Here is a 20,904-nt window from a genome sequence, read left to right on the forward strand (position 1 = left end):
GCAAAGGAAACAATTATTAACAATATGGCTGAAAATGTTTCCTCCAATTTATTAAGAAGGCTGTTGCTGCCTCTCCGGCTCTACCCATCATAATACAGAACTTCCATGGCTGGTCAATCACAAGAAGTACATACCACTAATGTGGGTATTAATAAACAGCCCTCTTTTTATCCCTTTTCAAGCTGCATATGGCAGAACAACAGTACTGGCCATGAGTAATACAGATTCTAGTAAATAACTCCAACTCAGGGCATGGGCTGCTTAATGCAGCTTAAATGAATTCTTTTCACACCTAAAATTCTCTGGAATAGAAAGTAAAAGACCAATTGAAATGGACACCTCTAGAAGCATTTAGTTCTATGCAGGTGCCACAAATTCAGGTTTTGGTGCCTTACTTCTTCAGTTCATGGTAGAGTCAATTAGCTTTGTATGCATGGATACATATGTTGAACTGAGTTCTCAATGTCCCCTTGTGTACTTTCTTAAAGAAGTATGATGATTGTCCAAACAATACCAAATTTATATGTTAAAAAATTCACATGTACTATGGCTCTTAATATGTGTCACGTGTTCACAGAAGTAAAACGTTTATTACTTTTTAATGAAAAGATATATAAGAATTGTGGAGACAAAATATCATTGTAGAGCCAACAGTAATATTCCACCAAATGTCATGACAGAGGAAAGAGAGTGATAGACAAGAAGCCATCATAAAAGAGATATTGCAACAATAACAAAATCACTCACATCGCTCTGTAATTCATACGCTTTCCTGGCTTGGATGACATCATTCTGGTCTGGCAGGCAGGTCCATTCATGCAAGTAGTGGCGGTAATCAATGTCACTAACAAGCTTCTGACAGTTCTTAGCCAGCAAGACGGACAGCATGTCAACAGGGCTGTGGATCTTCGTCTTCAATTGATTATATACTTTCTTGTACTCACGGTCACTCTGCATTTTAGCTACGTGCATAGCCAATACCATCTTGGGATCATCGTTAATGTCTCGGCATCCCACATGGTGTCCAAGTTGCTTACGGTACCCTTCCTTGTATTTGTACTAATGGGATTTGAAAAATTACGTATACAATTAGAATCTTCACCATAGCTATCTCAGACTCGGAGCTTTTTTTCAGCTGCAACTCACTTCTGGCACTTCTCATTTGGGTGCCATTTAATTGGTAATGTAAATATTCAGCACATGCATAGATCTTTGAATTTTACACATCCTTCATCTGACTTTTTTTGACCAACAAGATGAAAGCTTTGGTGCTAAGAGATTAATATTCTACTTCAGAAACCTTCATCAGGATACTGGACATTTTACTTGGAGCATATTTAAAGCAAACAGCAGCCTTCGCCAAGATGGCACCCTTCACATGTTTTGGACAACAATGTCCATCAGTCATGCTGGATGAAGCTGATGGATATTTTAGTTCAAAACATCTGGAGGGCACTAGGTTAGTGAAAGCTGGCCCATAATGTCTTTATATCTTGCCTTGAACTGAGAACTTTAATATATTTTCTGTTTCCTGCATTTTAATTCCATTAGATGCAAAAGTCTAGATACAATGGATTACCAAACACTATCAAATTCTATTTGCATACTTACATCACTGGCAATTTCTCTTGAGGCTCTGGCTGTTTTGATTGGGACTGCATCAGCTCTCAGGTCAATATTTTTCTTCATGTCATCCCATGATTCCCTATAAAGTTTCTACAACAAAAAACCAACAACATTATATTGTCATCCCCTTTCAGCACTTACATATTTATGAAAGCTCACTGTCCATCAGCTTTTACTTTTTTCTAATCACTCCTGTTTTTTGCAGGTAAGAGATGCCTTAAACATTACAGGTTATCTCTATATAAAACTATGTAAGGAAAAGTATTTAAAGTGCATGTAAGTAACTGTGGATAACAAGTGCTAACACATCTGTTTTGTGGAATCTCCGCAAACACAATAGATTGCCAGTTTGCATACAAACAGCTAAATAAATTCCTTCCAGTAGCACCTTAGAGACCAACTAAGTTTGTCATTGGTATGAGATTTTTTGTGCATGCACACTTCCTCAGATACGGAGTGTGCATGCACACGAAAGCTCATACCAATGACAAACTTAGTTGGTCTCTAAGGTGCTACTGGAAGGAATTTTTTAATCTTGTTTCGACTATGGCAGACCAACACAGCTACCTACCTGTAACTAGCTAAATAAATGCAGGTGCAATACCCCACCTAGAATTTACATGGGTGCTTGCTTCATCAAACTTATAACATCCAAAGCCCCCTTCATCTGAGTAACTGAAGTAGGTTGTAGAGTTGCATCGTAAGAAGAATGGTAGCGATTTACTTACATTGCTCACATTGATAGCATTAGCCCTGGACAGCATGATTTCTGGTGTGTCTGGCATCACATGGATCGTAGTTTTATCTTTATCCCACGCTTCTCTGTATTTAGCCTACAAAAATACAGAATTATCTGTTAATTCCTTTCCGCTGAATAATTAAAATAATGTCATGTTGCTGAAAGGTGTTACATACAAGACTCAGTTGCTCAGCGTTGGTTTTGGCAAGCACAACTTCAGGAGTGTCAACGATGTGGGTAAATTTCAAACGATCCCGAGGAGTGCGATAAACGTTGTCACTCAGAATTTCCTGCGCATATTTCACCTTCTTCACTTCTGGAGATTCATTGGGGATCCATCCAATCCCCCGGAGCCACTCCAGATCTGATTTATACACAGCCTGTGAGAGAAAATGTCAGAAAGGAAGGGCAAGATATTTCAGTTCAATTCAAAAGAAATACTTCATGTAGCAAACAGAATGAATGGAACTTCAGAAAGTCAGGACAAACTTGTCTCAATTACTTCATCAGGATCTAAGCAGTACTATCTCTCTGGACTAGACCAAAATGTTTCTTTGACCTCCAGTTATATTTCACACCAGCATTTATAGCTTTGATCAGCACTATGCTGACTGGGGAGTTGTGGACCAAAACATCTGGAGAGTTCCAGACTTGTGTAGATTGGGCTAGATAGAGTGGGCAGAAAGATAATCAAATCCATGCATATGACAGCCCTCTAATTGGTTATGGATTCATTAGCTATTTTTAGATATGCCAAGTCTATCATGTCATTCTTGTCTGTATGATGTGTTGGACATTCTGAACTAACAACATTTCAATTCTTCCAAGGTACTCATGATGAAATCAAGTGAAGATTAAATTACGTGAAAATGTGACAAGGCCAGTTTTCATTAATAAAGCAACTACAGATGTTATCAGCGAAACAAAGTAAAAATTAAGAAAAGGAAATCTTCCACCACTATCTACCATGATGTCTCTTTTGCCTTCTGTCCCAGCAGTGTTGTGCTGTTTGTTTGGCTTTGCAGAGGACAGATATACTTACATCGCTCTGTAGTTCGTAGGCCTTCCTTGCCTGGATCACATCATTCTGGTCGGGCAGACATGACCACTGGTGCAGATGTTGCCGATAGTCCACCTCACTTACTAAAGACTGGCATAGCTTGGCTGCTTGGACAGACAGCATGTCCACCGGTATAGTAATATTGGCTTTGGATTTGTTGTAAGCTTGCTTATACAACCGGTCATTCTGCATCTTCAATACTTTGGCAGCAAATGAAAGTTTAGGGTCCTCCTTCACTGAAGGGCATCCAATGTAGTGGCCTTTCTGTTTCTCATGAGCTTCTTTGTACTTGTACTGAGCAAGAAAGAGAATTGGAAGCTTAAGTAATCTGACCAATTCCAAGGAGAAATGTTAGTAGAAGTTCTTGGTATTTCAATTTTCAAGGGATTCGACTATGGAATATTCAGGGGGTAGATAAAGCATAGTACGGCTCCCTAATTCTGTCTTTATATTATAAAATATTTACCTGGACTTGCTATTAGGGATGAGAAGGAAATGCAGTCCAGTTTGCAGTTAAAGTCACACTTCCATAGTTCACACTTTTTGAAATGAGAACCAAAAGAAGCACAACTATGCTTTGAAATTCACATTCTGCAAATTTTGTAATGCACATCTGTGGCCAAGTAGTGCATGCAGAAATGGATACTCTTGTGTAAAGTATGAATATGAAAACATGCATTAGTGAAAATCATACAAAATTTCATTAGGGAAAATGGTTTCGCAAAAATTAAGCAAAATTGCACACAAAAATTATATTAGGAGAATTTCTCGCTAAGATGATGAATTTTCATGAAAGCCTTTTTTAAAAAATACAAGCCAATGTGGAAATGTAATAATTTACTATAAATGGCTGTAAAATCAGATTTAATATGTCTGCTTGAAAATATGCCTGCCATTTTGGGACCAGTTAAACTAAGATTGTGAAAAATAGCTCATCTTGGCTTAACTGGCAATAGCCAATGCTGGAAGAAAAGATCTCTACAGCTTGAGAACCAATGTAAGCAAATTTCAGGGTGTATCTGTGCCAACAGGCTAAAAACTGAAAATGCTAATCTAAAATCAGTTTCCTAATATTTACCAAAATATTAGCCACCTGTTTAGCCTTGTAGGAAATAACATTACAGAAATAATATACAACAGTTGACAGTACCTCACTGGCAATGTTTCTCGAAGCCTTGGCATGCTGAATTGCAATGGCATCCACTCTTAAGTCATAACCTTTTTTCTTGGCTTCTTCCCACCCTGCTTCATAATGTTTCTGTGAAGGAAATGAATAATGCAGCATTCATGTCAGTGTATTTCAATTTTTTTAGTAAGGGTCCTGAATATTAACTCATGTGTTTAAGATCTTCAGGTTGCAATTCTAAGTGCAAGTAATGGTACATTTGATCAATCAATATGGAAAAAAAACAAAAAAAAATGTATTGACTTAATAATTTATGAAAACATTAATTGGCCTCATTATAAAATAGTAAGTCAGTGTGCCGAATAAAATCATCGCAGTAAAGCAATAACATGTTCCAAGTACAAATGCCACAACAGAGCCAGCACTAAAACATCATTGATTAGGAAGGCCTTTGTGAGTATGTGTGTTTAAACCAACCAGAGGAACATCATCACTGTAGATGCCCATTGTATCTCTAGGGGAAGGTCATTCCATGGCACGGGACGCATTAAATATTACCATGTTGCCTTTTCTTCCATGTCAAGCTCCCACAATAGAATTTTATTGCTATGGTGTATACCGGTACATGTATTCAAACTTATAATGTAGTAAAGGTAAAGGGACCCCTGACCATTAGGTCCAGTCATGGCCGACTCTGGGATTGCGGCGCTCATCTCGCTCTATTGGCTGAGGGAGCCGGCGTACAGCTTCCGGGTCATGTGACCAGCATGACTAAGCCGCTTCTGGCAAACCAGAGCAGCGAACGGAAACGCCGTTTACCTTCCCACCAGAGCGGTACCTATTTATCTACTTGCACTTTGACGTGCTTTCAAACTGCTAGGTTGCCAGGAGCAGGGACCAAGCAACGGGAGCTCACCCTGTCACGGGGATTTGAACCACAAACCTTCTGATCGGCAAGTCCTAGGCTCTGTGGTTTAGACCACAGCGCCACCTGTGTCCCTAACATATAATGTATCTTACTCAAATAAATGCTGAAAAATGTATGTTTTTATACTGAGCCTAAAAGTAAATGAGTTAAAACTGAGGAACGAAGGGATGAAATAAAATATAAAATTAAACCCTCTTAGTTACTGCTATCTAACTTCACACTAAGAAACACTGCAATGTTTTTTCTAATATTCAGTATTATGGGAAAGATCAAACATCATTCCAGTAGATGTGACAAAACTTCCTCTACTTTGCCCCACCCAATCTGCTCCAGAAAACCCCCTAGCTTGATATAAGCTATCAACAATATCATATTTTTCACATTAAAGACGTTCCTGCTTCCCACCTTCCATTTGTTTGCTCAAGTCTAGGGAATCATGAATTCAGTGAAAGGGCATTACTCATAGCTAATCAGAATTGGTTACTACATAGAGAACTGAATGGGCATTTCATCCTTTAGTATTCTCAATTCCAATCATAAAACAATTTTAATTGATAGGCAATTGTCACCCAAACCCCTTATTTAAAGGTCAGAATTGCTTTACAGATGTATTCACATTTAATTCTTACTTTGCTGACGTTCAGAGCATTCATTTTGGACAGAACCATCTCAGGAGTATCAGCTGGAAGAGTAAACTGTGTCTTTTCTTTATCCCAGAGTTCACGATATAATGCCTAATGAGGGAAAAAATACAGTACTTCTTTCTGTTATAATATACAAAGTACATATTGAGATTATACATACAAAACCCTCCATACAAGCTACTTGTGTAAGCGGCCTAATCGTGTGTGCAGCATCACATAAGGCTTTTTAATTGGGGATTTATTAAAGAACAGCGGCTACTCCACTGTTAGAAAAATTGCAATGTTTGGCATTTCTAATCACAGAAGCAATCTTTTGCGAGACCTGCCTCTGCATCTATGTTCCTCAACAATCAGAGAAAGATACAGAAATATGTTCCAAATGCAGGGTTGCATCCAATAGTATCTTTGCAGTTGTAAGGAGGTACTTTAGTTTGATAAAGATGGGGCACACAATTTTCATATATGCCCACCTACCCACTGCTCCTAAGGCTTGGGGGGACCTTCTGGCATGGAAGGATTCGATAGGTAAGGGAGTATGGCAAAATGAGGTGGTATCACCTTATACGAATGGTATTACCTTTCACTACTGGAAAGCTGCTACTGGATACAACCTATACCTTTGCATTGCATTTATTTGAATAAATAAAGGTGTTTACTATGATAGCAGGCAGAATGGGATGGTTTTCAAGCAGTAACTCAGTTTATAGGCTATCTAGCAAAGTGTACAGATCATGAAACAAACTGAAATCTCTGCACCCCAATTGCCCCAATGGAAAGTCTTCTTTGACTTCAGAGGGGTCTAAATGTGCTCTTAAATGAGAGCATAGGCAGCCTCAAGTGACTGTTGAAAATCAAAGCTGCATGGGTTTTGTGCTTATTATTTTCATATATCTCACTTGATTCCAGCATGCTGGAGTAAGCATCTAGAAGTACATTCTCCTCACATCCAAACAGCAGATACCCGAGGACCAAAAGGCAAATGCAAAGTTTCTTACATTGCTCTGAAGCAGAGCATTGGCCTTTGCCAAGACAATTTCTGGAGAATCAACAATAGCGGTGAATTTCACAGAGTCTGGTCGTTGACGGTACAGTCTGTCATTCAGGATCTCCTGGGCCTTCTTCACTTTTAAGACTTCCAAAGAACCTTCTGGAATCCAACCAATACCACGTAGCCATTCTAGGTCTTGCTTGTAGACATTCTGCAAAGGAAACAATTGGGCTATTAACAATATGGTTGAAAATGTTTCCTCCAATTTAAGGTCTGCCAATTCGTACTATCATATGTTTGATCCATCCCATGCTAAATCTTGAAGACTAGGGGTGAAATTAATGGACTTAACCATGGTTATTAATTTCAGTGGGTCTACTTTGAGTAAAACTAAGGTGAATACTACACTTGCTCTAAACACAACCCTGGTACCAGGCCCAATAAGTCTTACACTGCAGTCCTTAGCATGGTTACATAAAAGTCCCTACTGAGCAAAGTGTGGCTTGTTCCCTAATTATTGTATTTAGGACTGCTAATCCAAATTATTTGTAGCAGCACCAGCACAAATAAGTTTAGGCACTTTTACTTACCATATATTAGTTTACATTAGTTTTAGTTGTGTTGGGTTTTTTAAAAGTGTTTTAAATGCATTATAACATCGTGACTCCAGATGGCGCTGTAGAGTTTGGCCTTTCTGCAACGTGATTTCTCATTATGAGGTTTACAACGTGTTTTCCTGAAATGCTTTTATGATGTGTCTCAATCCAGCCCAGGGACATTGGAATTTTATCTTTATTGATGCTCACTTTTTACAGCCTGCTTAACCAAGTAGAGTGTTTCTTTGCAGCCCTGCACAGTTTTGCATAAGAGAGCTCAGCTGGAGCTTCTGGACTGAAACGCATCAGACTTTTATTTCTTTATGAATAGTCTAAACATATTTAATCCCATTCAGAAATTTATGGAAACAAAGGAAGCTGTCTTTATATCAGCTCAGACTATTGGTCCATTTGGCCTAGACCTGCCTACTCTGATCAGAAGCTAGGGTCTCAGGCAACGAGAGAGATACCTGACCTTTTAAACTTGCTACTGATGTTCTAACTCTTTTCAACTCAATATGCCATAGACTGAAACTGAGAGACCTTCTGCTTGCAAAGTAGGTGTTTTGCCACTGAGCTGTGATCCCACCTCCATGTACCCAGGTGCTTTATGTTTGCTTTTACGTACATCACTCTGTATGTCATACACTTTCTTAGCCTGAATGACGTCATTCTGGTCAGGCAGGCAGGTCCATTCATGCAGGTAGTGGCGGTAATCAATGTCACTAACAAGCTTCTGACAATTCTTAGCCAACAGGACTGATAGCATGTCAACTGGACTATGGATCTTCGTCTTCAGTTGATTAAATACTTTCTTGTACTCCCGATCGCTCTGCATTTTAGCTACATGCATAGCCAACACCATCTTGGGATCATCTTGAAGGTTTCGGAACCCGATATAGTGCCCTCTCTGCTTCTCATATGCTTCTTTGTATTTAAACTGCAAAAGAGAAAAGAAACACTTTTTAGAGCTATTATTACTATTATTATTTATTAATTAAAAGCATTGGGCATGCATGCTGAGACTAAGAAGAGTGGCAATCCAAAACGTTTGTAGGGCATCAAGCTGGGGAATATTACAAATGTTGAAGATATCAATATAGGGTCAGTCGAAAGGACCTGCATCGCCACCCTAGAAGACCAAACACCTTTTCTTTGAATTAATTATTTCTATAATAGTCATTTTGAAAACCACAGGGTTGTTACTTGCATTTCTCTGCAGAAGTGTGTAATCAACACATCCACTTACATCACTAGCTATGTCCCTTGATGCCTTTGCAGATCTGATTGGAATTGCATCAGCTCTCAAGTCATATCCTTTCTGCTTCGCCTCTTCCCATCCCTCGATATAAAGTCTCTACAGAAGGAGTCATAAAAACAACAACCATGAATGAAAACTCACTCACATAGAATTTGTGCATATACGGTGTACAGAATGCCCAATTATTTAAGAAAACAGATGCATTTTTAAAACCCATCTTTAAAAAAATGCTCTTACATGGCTAATGTTGGCTGAGTTTGCCTTTGCCAGCATAATCTCTGGGGTATCTGGCATGACATGAATGTTTGTTTTATCAACATTCCAGGCTTCAGTGTATAATCTCTGTGGGAGAGCAGAAGAAATAGTTAGCATTTTGTATTTTGAAAAGCATCAAATAACATGCACCCTTAGGAACTGATGCTATTGCTACTATATCCATAAACAAAAAATGTATTGTAGCATGCCCAACAATATAAATTTACCAAATAATACCAGGATTTTCTAACTAAAATAATTTTGTTAAATCATATTTCATTATATTAAATATTTTGTTGCCACACTTACTCCTATCTGAACTGAAATCGGGCTCCAGTGGTGCGGCGGCAGCAGGAGGCCCCATTAGCTAAAGTGGTGCTTCAGGTTAAGAACAGTTTCAGGTTTAGAACAGACCTCCGGAACGAATTAAGTACTTAACCCGAGGTACCACTGTATTGGCATTAGAGAACACACACAGAGAAGTGCTAGAAATGCCTAATCACAAGACTCACCTTGTTCATCGTCTCGGCGTTATGTTTTGCCAACTCCATCTCCAAAGAATCTGTGACGCTGGTAAACTTGAACTTATCAGGTGGCTGTCGGTACTTCCTGTCACTTAGGATTTCTCCAGCTCTCTTTACTTTCTCAACTTCCAAAGAGCCAGAAGGAATCCAACCAACACCTTTCAGCCATTCCATATCTGATTTGTAAAGCACCTGGAATATGAACACAGATTATCCTTGCATTCAGAGAAACTATCAACTTCACACATAACAACTACTATTGAGGGGAACATTTCTGGGTTTAGTGGCGGAGCTTCATGCTCCAGCAGCGGGGGGCAGAGAGCAGGAGGGGGCAGGGCTGACACACGTCCCGGGGACGTGGTGTGCCACCTGTAGGGGCATGGTGTGTGTCCTGGGGGCGGGGCGTGCATCCTGGGGGCGTGGCATGCCACCTGTAGGGGCGTGGCACCCAGCACAGGCAGGGGGTAGCCACAATGGCACCCCGCTGGGATCGCACTGCCAGGGGTGGTGTGCCCCCCCCGCACCTCTTTCTCCGCCAGTGTCTGGGTTATAAACATAGAAATGAAACATTAAATATGTGTATACTGAAGGACCAATACGTCACAGTTACAACCACTATAACTCCTGCTTTTGCAGCTATATATTCATTTAGTCCAAACTTGATGATCCTATGAAGTCTGATTCACACTCCCTTGTTCATTGCTTGGCCTTGGAATCTGGCTATACTGAATTTCCTAATGGAATATGCCTATACTGAATTTCAGCTTGGATTTTGGTGTTTCACGTTATCGTAACTCAACTAAAGGTATCTGGTGATATATTTCCAAAATGTTTGCAAGGTATCTTAAAAAGAATTATCTTGAAATTGTTCATTAAAAAAACTAGCTTATTTTTTCAGAATTACACAATTTTGCTACTGCATTTTTAAAAAAATGATATAAATATTGTATATGTTTCTAAAAACTGGAAGTGTTGTTTTAACTTAAAAAAATAATATCCCCAATTAAAAACATACCTTTTGTTTTATGTGTCATTGGGGTGGTTTGCTGGTTTTTGTTTTAGGTTTACTTTTAAAATTATGAACAAAAGCCTTTCCTGACAATACAAAACCCGGCATTCGTTCCAGGGTTCAAACAGAAGGCAACCCAAGGAATAGTGAACAATAACAGAGAGGAATGGATGGAATCCATTCATCTCCACTTATAACACATTGATTTCCAGATATATTTGAACTGTCTACATAAAAAAGCATATATTTGGGGAAAGACACAAATTCACTGGCTGTGTTTATTCTGCATAGCTTACTCACATCACTCTGGAGATCATAGGCTTTTCTAGCTTGGATGACGTCATTCTGATCTGGAAGGCAGGTCCACTGGTGCAGATAATGACGGTAATCAATATCACTGACCAACTTCTGGCAATTCTTGGCGTGCAACACTTCCAACATGTCCACAGGGCTAATATATTTAGTCTTCCATTTCTCAAAGTCCTTCTTATACTCCCTCTCACTCTGCATTTTGGCTACATTCATAGAATGCACAAGTTTCGGGTCATCTTGCACACTGCGTGCTCCAATATGGTGGCCAAGCTGCTTGCGATAGCCTTCTTTGTATTTGTACTGAAATAGATATACATGTGTAAGCCGTCTACCCATAAGAATATTCATCAGATAGCTGCATTGGAAAATCCCACATTCTGAGAGGATTGTGACAATATTTTTCTCATCTAGATAGCATCTTTTGTTCCTATGCTTGTCCCTTCATCTTCCTATTTCATCATACATATTTTCTAATAATCTTTAAAGATTTTGTTCCTTTGGCAAGGTAAACTTTTCTTCTTCTTCAATCCTTTATTATTCATGGATAGGAATGAAGAAGAAGAGTTTGGATTTGATATCCCGCCTTTCACTCCCTTTAAGGAGTCTCAAAGCGGCTAACATTCTCCTTTCCCTTCCTCCCCCACAACAGACACTCTGTGAGGTGAGTGGGGCTGAGAGACTTCAAAGACATGTGACTGGCCCAAGGTCACCCAGCAGCTGCATGTGGAGGAGCGGAGACGCGAACCTGGTTCCCCAGATTACAAGACTACCGCTCTTAACCACTACGCCACACTGAAAAAGCTCTTAAGGTAGTTCCAATGTCTTGGGTAATGCTTAAGCACCTCCGGCCATCTTTCTAGTTTCAAAAGTACTTTGCTATGTGCAGAGCTTGTTCACAGTTCTTTGAATCTCAGCTCTAAATTAATCCCAATATATTTTTTCCCTGGATTTCATCTCTCTTTTTTTCTTTTTTTTCAAATCTATTTTGCAGCTGCCTTCAAATATTTTTCCTTTCTTTTCCAGTAAGTTTTAAAGAAACATAGTAAACAAAGCAAACAAACAAGGAAATCCATCTGGCTAAGTCCATTTCACCACACTGTGGTGAACCCTGTTCTTTTATCCCCATAATTCACAGAATAAATTAGTCCCTTAACAAATGAAACCAAAATCATGGAAGGAAATGTAGCTTCTCTCTAATACTGCCTAAAACATCCACCACAGTCACACATACTGTAGAAATGCTTTCCACTTTTTTTAAAAAAAAAAAAGCTATACATAGAACATATTGGGTACACACATCACTGGCAATATTTCTGGAAGCCTTGGCAGCTTGAATTGGGATAGCATCCAAACGTAAGTCATAGCCATCCTTCTTTGCCTCCTCCATAGCAAGTCTGTATAATTTCTGTAAGGAAGAAGAACATGTTTACTTCATTGTTATCCATGCCTGCGTCCTTCATGTCCACACACATAATTTTACATAACTGACAGAGGTGGAACAACTTGACTGTGCTGCACTTAAACAAAAAACTCCAGGGCAACTCTAGCCTACTGAGCCTCAACAAATCCAAGCCATCTGGTGACTATGGGGCTCACATCCCTTGCAAGAACCACGGACGATGGCTGAAATATTTGCAGTCTCCCTTGGTATGGAGGAACTCCTTTGTTTACCCAAGTGGCACTCACCTGACTATAGTTTAGCTTGTTGAATTTTGATAGCATGATTTCAGGTGTATCAGGCATCACGTGGATCGTAACCTTGTCTTTATCCCAAGCTTCCGTATACAAACGCTGTGGAAGATCATAAGCACAAGAGACAGTGGTTATAAGGACAATGGTTCAGTAATCTTAGGGCTTTTTTTTTTTTAAGTGAGGGCCTCCTATGAAAATTGCATTAAAATAGCCTGCAGAGGCAGAACTCCACTACCTCGAACTGTGGTGCTGTAGGTAGAGTATTGGACTAAGACTGGGTAGAGTTCAAATCTTCAGTCAGCCATGCAGCTGACAAGGTGATCTTGGACCACTAATGCTCTCTCAGTTTAAATCTACCTCACCGGTTCCATATGAGAATAAATGTATTATTTGTTCATATTTAAGTCTACCTGATGCAAAAGGCGCAAGGTTCTTCCAGTTCATGAACTTTGCAATAAAATAGCTGACGAAAATGTCTAAGATACATGAAGTGAAATGTTTCGCTTTCAGAGAAATGTACAGGGGTCACAACCATGTTACTTGTTGACTACCTACCTATATGACAATACAGCTTTAAAAGAAATGTTAACTGTATGTCATATTGCAAATATGTAATGTAAACTCTAACCAAAGCTAGGTACTTTTAAATCCCCTTAAGTTAAATAGCAAAAGTTAAACAATATACAAAAAGCTCCCCAACGGAAATAAGTGAAAATGGAAAAATGTTGGATCATTAGTGCCCTCTAATAAGACGCTACAACATTTGTACCACAATACTAGTTTCTCAACTGCCCGGCTCAGATTCACCTTGTTCATTGTTTCTGCATTATGCTTGGCCAACTCCATTTCAAGAGAATCTGTCACACTGGTGAATTTGAATTTGTCTGGTGGCTGACGATACTGCTTTTCACTTAGGATCTCTCCAGCCTTCTTGGCTTTTTCCACATCCAGTGAACCAATAGGGACCCAGCCAATGCCTTTCATCCACTCAAGGTCTGCTTTGTAGGCATTCTGTGAATAAGAAATTCAAAGAATCATTAATAAAACCAAAAGCTATAGCGGACTCTTGCTTGGGGGAGGGGGTGCCGTCTGATTAGGATGCCAGAAAGAGAGAGAAAAAATGTGTACACACACACACACACACACACACACACACCATAATGAGGATAAAAGTGCCACAAGTATCAGGATAACATGGCTGCTATGGGCATGGGGAGGATGTTGGGATTTCAGTCTCACATCGCTGATGTAACATGATATCCATGTTGACATTCCTGTACTGTTGTGTACTGTTATGCATGAGAACAGAAGTGAGCATCTGTAACTTCCGCTGTTTGTTCTCTCTCTCTGCTCTCGCAAAAGAGAGATGTGTGTGAGGCACTCAGCTCACACTAGCTATGCTTTGTTGTTTTAATTCGCTGTAAATAATAAAAGAAATTCGGAGTGCTACATATCTGACAGTCTGCTTCCTGCTGATACTCTGCTGCAGCCCTGGGAGGGGTATTTTTAACTTCCCCTCACAGGGGGGCTGCCAATAGGAAGGTGTCAGTCAGGGGTCAGCAAACCTTTTCATCAGGGGGCCAGTCCACTGTCCCTCAGACCTTGTGGAGGGCCAGACTATATTTTTTGGGGAAAATATGAACGAATTCCTATGTCCCACAAACAACCCAGAGATGCATTTTAAATAAAAGCACACATTCTACTTATGTAAAAACACGCTGATTCCTAGACCGTCCGCAGGCCGGATCCGGCCCCCAGGCCTTAGTTTGCCTACCCATGGTGTCAGTCCTCCATACTAGTGACTACTGCCACCATGTTTGCTTTTTGTTACTTCACATTGTGCAACTGCAACACTTGAAAGTTGTCTGGAATTAGAGGTGGGTTAGGAGAAAAGAGCCAAGATTGATGGAGCAGGCTGGGGGAGGGGAAGGATTCAGTTCCACTCACCCTTGTATCCCACCATTTGACACCCCCCCCCACTTTATTTTATACCTTATATTACGTTTAGCTGTGCCCAAACATAAATGGTACTCACATCACTCTGGAGATCATAGGCCTTTCTAGCTTGGATGACGTCATTCTGATCTGGAAGGCAGGTCCACTGGTGCAGATAATGACGGTAATCAATATCACTGACCAACTTCTGGCAATTCTTGGCGTGCAACACTTCCAACATGTCCACAGGGCTAATATACTTAGTCTTCCATTTCTCAAAGTCCTTCTTATACTCCCTCTCACTCTGCATTTTGGCTACATTCATAGAATGCACAAGTTTCGGGTCATCTTGCACACTGCGTGCTCCAATGTGGTGCCCAAGTTGTTTGCGATAGCCTTCTTTGTATTTGTACTGAAATAGATATACATGTGTAAATTGTCTACCCATAAGATTATTCATCAGATAGCTGCACTGGAAAATCCCACATTCTGAGAGGACTGTGACAGTATTTTCCCCATCTAGATAGCATCTTTCTTCCTTATCTTTTTGCCACTTCATTTTTCTATTTCCTCATACAGGTTCTATAATAATCTTTAAAGATTTGTTTCCTTTAGGAAGGTATTTTTAATATTATTCATGAATCTTTTAAAAATGGACCAGTCATTCTGTTTTGTGTTGTTTTCAGAAGGGGCAGGTTTAAAGAAAAACAACAGGGGGGAAAAACAAAACAAATGCGAGCATTAGCCAAATCTAAGTGTAAGCTTGAATGACAAGCCTGGGTTCCATGCCAAAGTTCCATGCAATTCCTGGCACTGTGGTCTAAACCACTTAGCCTAGGGCTTGCCAATTGGAAGGTAGATAAATAGGTACCGCTCTGGCAGGAAGGTAAACGGTGTTTCCGTGTGCTGCTCTTCACCAGAAGCGGCGTAGTCATACTGGCCACATGACCCGGACAAACTGTATGCGGACAAACACCGGCTCCCTCGGCCAGTAAAGTGAGATGAGTGCCACGACCCCAGAGTCATTCGCGACTGGACTTAACTGTCAAGGGTCCTTTACCTTTACCTTTTAGCTGTCAACATACTGCCACATACTAGGAATAAAGTGTAACTATTTTATTTTACGGATTCAGGCATGCTTTGGATTCCACCATCACCAGTTTGGGCACTTGTGAAAACCTAACATATTCAACGAATATTCCTATTAATGATGATTGACTATATCAATAAAATGGGGGAAGCTATTTAGTCCATCTAAATCTATCCAAAGCATCACAAGAGTAGCTGTATCAGCTGTGATAAATGAGGGATTCACATATCACAGCCTTTTCAACAATTCAAACCAGAAAACAAAAATCCACCTATTCAGTAACTGAGCCATAGAAAAATGATATTTTTTAAAAAAAGTAATAGGGGAAGTGGGTTAGGAAGATGCAATTCCTATTACATGACAGCATCTGACAACTTATGAACAGAACTACTCACTTCGCTTGCAATGTCTCTTGAAGCTTTAGCAGCCTTGATTGGAATTGCATCTGCACGAAGATCATAACCCTTTCTCCTGGCCTCTTCCAATGAAAGTTTGTATAATTTCTAAAAGAATGGCAAAGATTGGTTTAATGTTTAAAAATAGAGCACTTGTTATTATTCTAAATTGGTTTTCTACCAACGATTTTGAAGACATTACTTACATCACTATAGTTGATCTTGTTCTGCTGTGACAATATAATTTCAGGAGTATCTGGCATAATGTGAATGGTAGTTTTATCCTTGTTCCATGCATCAATATACTTGCGCTGAAAAAATAGTAAAAAATAGTAAAAAAAGAGAGTAAATAAATTATTTGATAAAGGTAGCAGCTGCCAAAAATGGTAATTCATTCATTCATTCATTTGTTTGTTTCTAAAATCTCTTAGAAGCCCTTTACAATCATAAAACTGATAAAACTGTTGAAGGTTCCAAATTGCCTCCAAGGGCAGCCCCACATAGAGAAAATTGCCGTAATCCAATCTGGAAGTTACCAGAGCATGGAGTACTGTGGCCAAGTCTTCTTTGTAGTTGGGCCGTAGTTGGCATACCAGCTGTAGATGTAAATGAACTCCTAGGCACTGAGGCTACTTGGGCCTCCACTGACAGAGATAGGTCCAGAACATCACAATGCTTGCACCTGCTCCTCCCAGAGGAACTTTGGATACATAACACCCTCATCTTTTCCTGGTTCCACTTCAATTTATTGACCAGCATCTAGTCCAGTCATAGGCAAACTCAGCCCTCCAGATGTTTTGGGACAACAACTCCCATCATCCCTAGCTAGCAAGACCAGTGGTCAGGGATGATGGGAACTGTAGTCTCAAAACATCTGGAGGGCCGAGTTTGTCTATGCCTGATCTAGTCCATTACCACCTCCAAGCACCAGGCTAGCACTTCAGTTTCCTCTCGTGCTTCAGATGGAACAGAGAGCAATAGCTTGGTGCCCTCCACATATTATTGGTATTTCACTCCAAATCTCCTGTTCAGAGGGGTCCCAACTGTTTGCATATATATATTAATTAACAAGACGGGGGAAATGCTCATGGTACTAAACAAAGCCCATCATATCCACTTTCTGGAAATGGCTCTGATTCAACCAGTATGAAAATGGTTGCTGAAAGAGTATGAAAATAAGAATGAATGGAATGTGCCTTCTTAGCACAAAAATGAAACTCTTAATTAGTTAATTAGGGTCAGATAACAATCAGAGAGATAAATAGTTATAATGATAAAATCACTAGGCAAATTCTCAAAGTGATCAGAGCCTGCATATTCCCAGTCACAGCATTGCTAAACCAGCCAGATTTCTTTATATATTTGCTCATATGAGTTTTAAGGAAGGGGTATGAATGAAACTCACATGGTCCATAACTTCAGAATTATGCTTTGCCAAAGCCATAGGCATAGAATCAATGGGACTTGTGAATTTGAATTTGTCAGGATGCTGTCTGTAGATGTAGTCACTCAAGATCTGAGAGGCTCTCTTATTCTTCTCAGCTTCCAAGGAACCACTTGGAGTCCAGCCAATGCCCTTTAGCCATTCAAGATCTGCTTTATACATATTCTGTTTGAAAAGAAACAAGCAGGGAGGACAATAGTTCCATGAAAACCTTCCATTACAGTTGAGGACTTTTGCCTTCACAAATTATAATCCACATCAACTAAAGAGACTATTGTTACACCGTCAATTTGTGTCAGCACAGATTAAGCAAGCAATAACGTTTCAATTTTTTTTACTCTTTTAATATCTAGTACGCATGCTATCTAAACAGAATGCAGCTATTAGGCTGATGAGTGGGGCAGCCCAATCGAACCATCTGCCATCAATCCTGAAGACACTTCACTGGCTGCCAGTGAGCTGCTGGGCCCAATTCAAGGTGTTTGTACTAACATACAAAGCCCAAATGGCTTGAGACCCAAGTACCTAAAGGAGCGCTTCCCTGATTTCAACAATCTCGGGTCCTATAACTGGCAGGGGATTCCCTGCTGGTGCTGCCTTCGGTGGGTGCTAAACTGTTGGTGATGCCTGGTCTCAGGGCTTCCTTGGTAGTGGCTCCCCCTTTGTGGAGCAAACCTCAGCAGAAAGCCAAATGTACATCCCACAGAAAGGTGTTCTGGACCTCTGGAGAAGTAATCAATCTTTGTTTCAAGATTCCGTCGCAATTATAATTGTCTGCTGTTTAGAGAAAGGCTTTCTTCACACAGAAAATGGTGGTTCAAATCCGCTTGCCCTGGGATAATCTAATGTTTAAAACGCTTTTTCTTATAAAGATACTCACATCGCTCTGAAGTTCGTATGTTTTCCTGGCATGCACAACATCATTCTGATCTGGCAGGCACGTCCACTGGTGCAAATAATGACGGTAATCGACATCACTGACCAGTTTCTGGCAATTCTTAGCATGCAAGACCTCCAGCATATCCACAGGGGTGGTATATTTGGTCTTCCATTTCTCAAAGTCTTTCTTATACTCCCTCTCACTCTGCATTTTGGCTACATTAATAGAATGCACAAGTTTTGGGTCGTCTTGCACACTGCGTGCTCCAATGTGGTGGCCAACTTGCTTGCGGTAGCCTTCTTTGTATTTGTACTGGAGGGGAAAGAAATATATGTGCATACTATAAATCATCTACCCAGAAGACTGCTTGTTGCCAGGCAATTTCTCAGTTTCTGTACTTATACAGAATATGATTCACGAATCTATTAAAAAACGGACCTGTTATTCTGTGTTTTTTATTTTTTCAGAAAGGGACAGCTTTAAAGAAAAACAACATTAAAAAAATATGTGAGCATGAACCAAACCTAGGTGTAGGCTTCCTGGTATATCTGGGTTGGAAGACAGGTAAAGTTTCATATACCCGCTAGCTTACCACATGTGGGTGCCACATACTGGGAACTTAGTGAAACTATTTTATTGGAAGGACTGAGGGACATTTTGGATTCTGCCATCAGCATCTGCAGGCAGGCACTTGCAAAAACTTAATGTATTCAATGATTATTCCTGTTTATGATAACTGACAATATCGATAACACAGGGGTACTATTTAGCCTATTTGGGACTATTTACTATTAAGGGAAGTGGTTTGGGAAAATGCAATGCCTATTACATAACAGCATCTGACAACTCATGAACAAAACTACTTACCTCGCTTGCGATATCTCTTGAAGCTTTAGCGGCCTTGATTGGAATTGCATCTACACGAAGATCATAACCCTTTCTCCTGGCCTCTTCCAATGAAAGTTTGTATAATTTCTTAAAAAAGAATGGCAAAGATTGATTGTGTGTTTAAAAACAGGGCACTTGTATTTCTTCTAAATTGGTTCTCTACTAAATTTTTAATTTTTTTTTTACTTACATCACTATAGTTGATCTTGTTCTGCTGCGACAGTATAATTTCAGGAGTATCTGGCATGATATGAATGGTGGTTTTATCCTTGTTCCATGCATCTATATACTTGCGCTGAAAACAACAACCAGTAAATAAATTATTTGATGAAGGCAGCAGCAACCAAGAATGGCAATTTGTTTGCTTCCAACATTTATCAGAAGTCCTTCAACATAACATCATAGTCATAAAACAGATAAAACAGTTGAAGTTTCCAATTTGTCCTCATGCCCACATAGAGCACGTCACAATAATCCAGACTGGAAGTTACCAGAGCATGGAGTATTGTGGTCAGGTCTTCCACCATCTCCAAGCACCAGTCAATCTCCTCTCGTGCTTTGGATGAAACAGAAAGAGATTGATGGGTACATTCCACATATTAGTGGTATTTCACTTCAAATCTCCTGGTGACAGGTCTGAAGATTTCAGATAGATATTAAATAACATATGGGGGGGAACACTCATGTTGTCAAACAATGCCCTCCCCATAACTACTTTCTGGAAATGGCCTTAATCCAACATGTATGAAAACCAATACTTTGCTACAAAATGGTTGCTACCGGGTATGAAAATAAGAATGAATGGAATGTGCCTCCTTAGCACAAAAATGAAACTCTTAATTAGTTAATTAGGGCCAGATAACAATCATAGAGATAGTTATAATGATAAAATCACAAGGCAAATTCTCTAAGTGGTCAGAGCCTGCATATTCCCAGTCACAGCATTGCTAAACCAGGCACATTTCTTTATATATTTGCTCATATGAGTTTTAAGGAAGGGGCATGAATGAAACTCACATGGTCCATAACTTCAGAATTATGCTTTGCCAAAGCCATAGGCATAGAATCAATGGGACTTGTGAATTTGAATTTGTCAGGATGCTGTCTGTAGATGTAGTCACTCAAGATCTGAGAGGCTCTCTTATTCTTCTCAGCTTCCAAGGAACCACTTGGAGTCCAGCCAATGCCCTTTAGCCATTCAAGATCTGCTTTATACATATTCTGTTTGAAAAGAAACAAGCAGGGAGGACAATAGTTCCATGAAAACCTTCCATTACAATTGAGGATTTTTCCTTCACAAATTATAATCCACATCAACTAAAGAGACTGTTCTTACACTGTCAACTTGTGTCAGCACAGATTAAACAAAAGAAACAAACTTTTTCAACTTTTTTTTTACTCTTTTAATATATAGTATGCATGCTATCTAAATAGAATGCAGCCATTAGGTTGATGAGCAGGGCAGCCCAATAGAACCATCTACTACCAATCCTGAAGGGGATGAGTTAGGAC

General features: G+C 39.8%; 1 protein-coding gene across 48 annotated transcripts in view; it reads right to left on the minus strand.

Annotated features, from left to right (window-relative positions):
• NEB (nebulin) overlaps nucleotides 1-20,904 on the minus strand; it is a 157,448-nt gene that overhangs the window by 78,746 nt on the left and 57,798 nt on the right. For 45 of the 48 annotated variants that reach the window (XM_081869593.1, XM_081869592.1, XM_081869564.1 and 42 more), the window contains 24 exons: nucleotides 20,410-20,613; nucleotides 19,583-19,687; nucleotides 19,372-19,479; nucleotides 18,505-18,816; nucleotides 17,586-17,789; nucleotides 16,387-16,491; nucleotides 16,181-16,288; nucleotides 14,796-15,107; nucleotides 13,568-13,771; nucleotides 12,755-12,859; nucleotides 12,366-12,473; nucleotides 11,057-11,368; nucleotides 9,736-9,939; nucleotides 9,206-9,310; nucleotides 8,957-9,064; nucleotides 8,336-8,647; nucleotides 7,119-7,322; nucleotides 6,109-6,213; nucleotides 4,576-4,683; nucleotides 3,408-3,719; nucleotides 2,542-2,745; nucleotides 2,355-2,459; nucleotides 1,612-1,716; nucleotides 748-1,059 (listed from right to left, as the gene is read on the minus strand). In XM_081869593.1, the coding sequence (XP_081725719.1) occupies nucleotides 748-1,059; nucleotides 1,612-1,716; nucleotides 2,355-2,459; nucleotides 2,542-2,745; nucleotides 3,408-3,719; nucleotides 4,576-4,683; nucleotides 6,109-6,213; nucleotides 7,119-7,322; nucleotides 8,336-8,647; nucleotides 8,957-9,064; nucleotides 9,206-9,310; nucleotides 9,736-9,939; nucleotides 11,057-11,368; nucleotides 12,366-12,473; nucleotides 12,755-12,859; nucleotides 13,568-13,771; nucleotides 14,796-15,107; nucleotides 16,181-16,288; nucleotides 16,387-16,491; nucleotides 17,586-17,789; nucleotides 18,505-18,816; nucleotides 19,372-19,479; nucleotides 19,583-19,687; nucleotides 20,410-20,613 (4,371 nt within the window). The remainder of the gene's footprint in view (nucleotides 1-747; nucleotides 1,060-1,611; nucleotides 1,717-2,354; nucleotides 2,460-2,541; nucleotides 2,746-3,407; nucleotides 3,720-4,575; nucleotides 4,684-6,108; nucleotides 6,214-7,118; nucleotides 7,323-8,335; nucleotides 8,648-8,956; nucleotides 9,065-9,205; nucleotides 9,311-9,735; nucleotides 9,940-11,056; nucleotides 11,369-12,365; nucleotides 12,474-12,754; nucleotides 12,860-13,567; nucleotides 13,772-14,795; nucleotides 15,108-16,180; nucleotides 16,289-16,386; nucleotides 16,492-17,585; nucleotides 17,790-18,504; nucleotides 18,817-19,371; nucleotides 19,480-19,582; nucleotides 19,688-20,409; nucleotides 20,614-20,904) is intronic. The other 3 variants (XM_081869603.1, XM_081869591.1, XM_081869590.1) reach the window with 3 other exon arrangements.

This window comes from Podarcis erhardii, assembly GCF_964252035.2.
Source record: "Podarcis erhardii genome assembly, chromosome: 1".
NCBI lineage: Eukaryota > Metazoa > Chordata > Lepidosauria > Squamata > Lacertidae > Podarcis > Podarcis erhardii.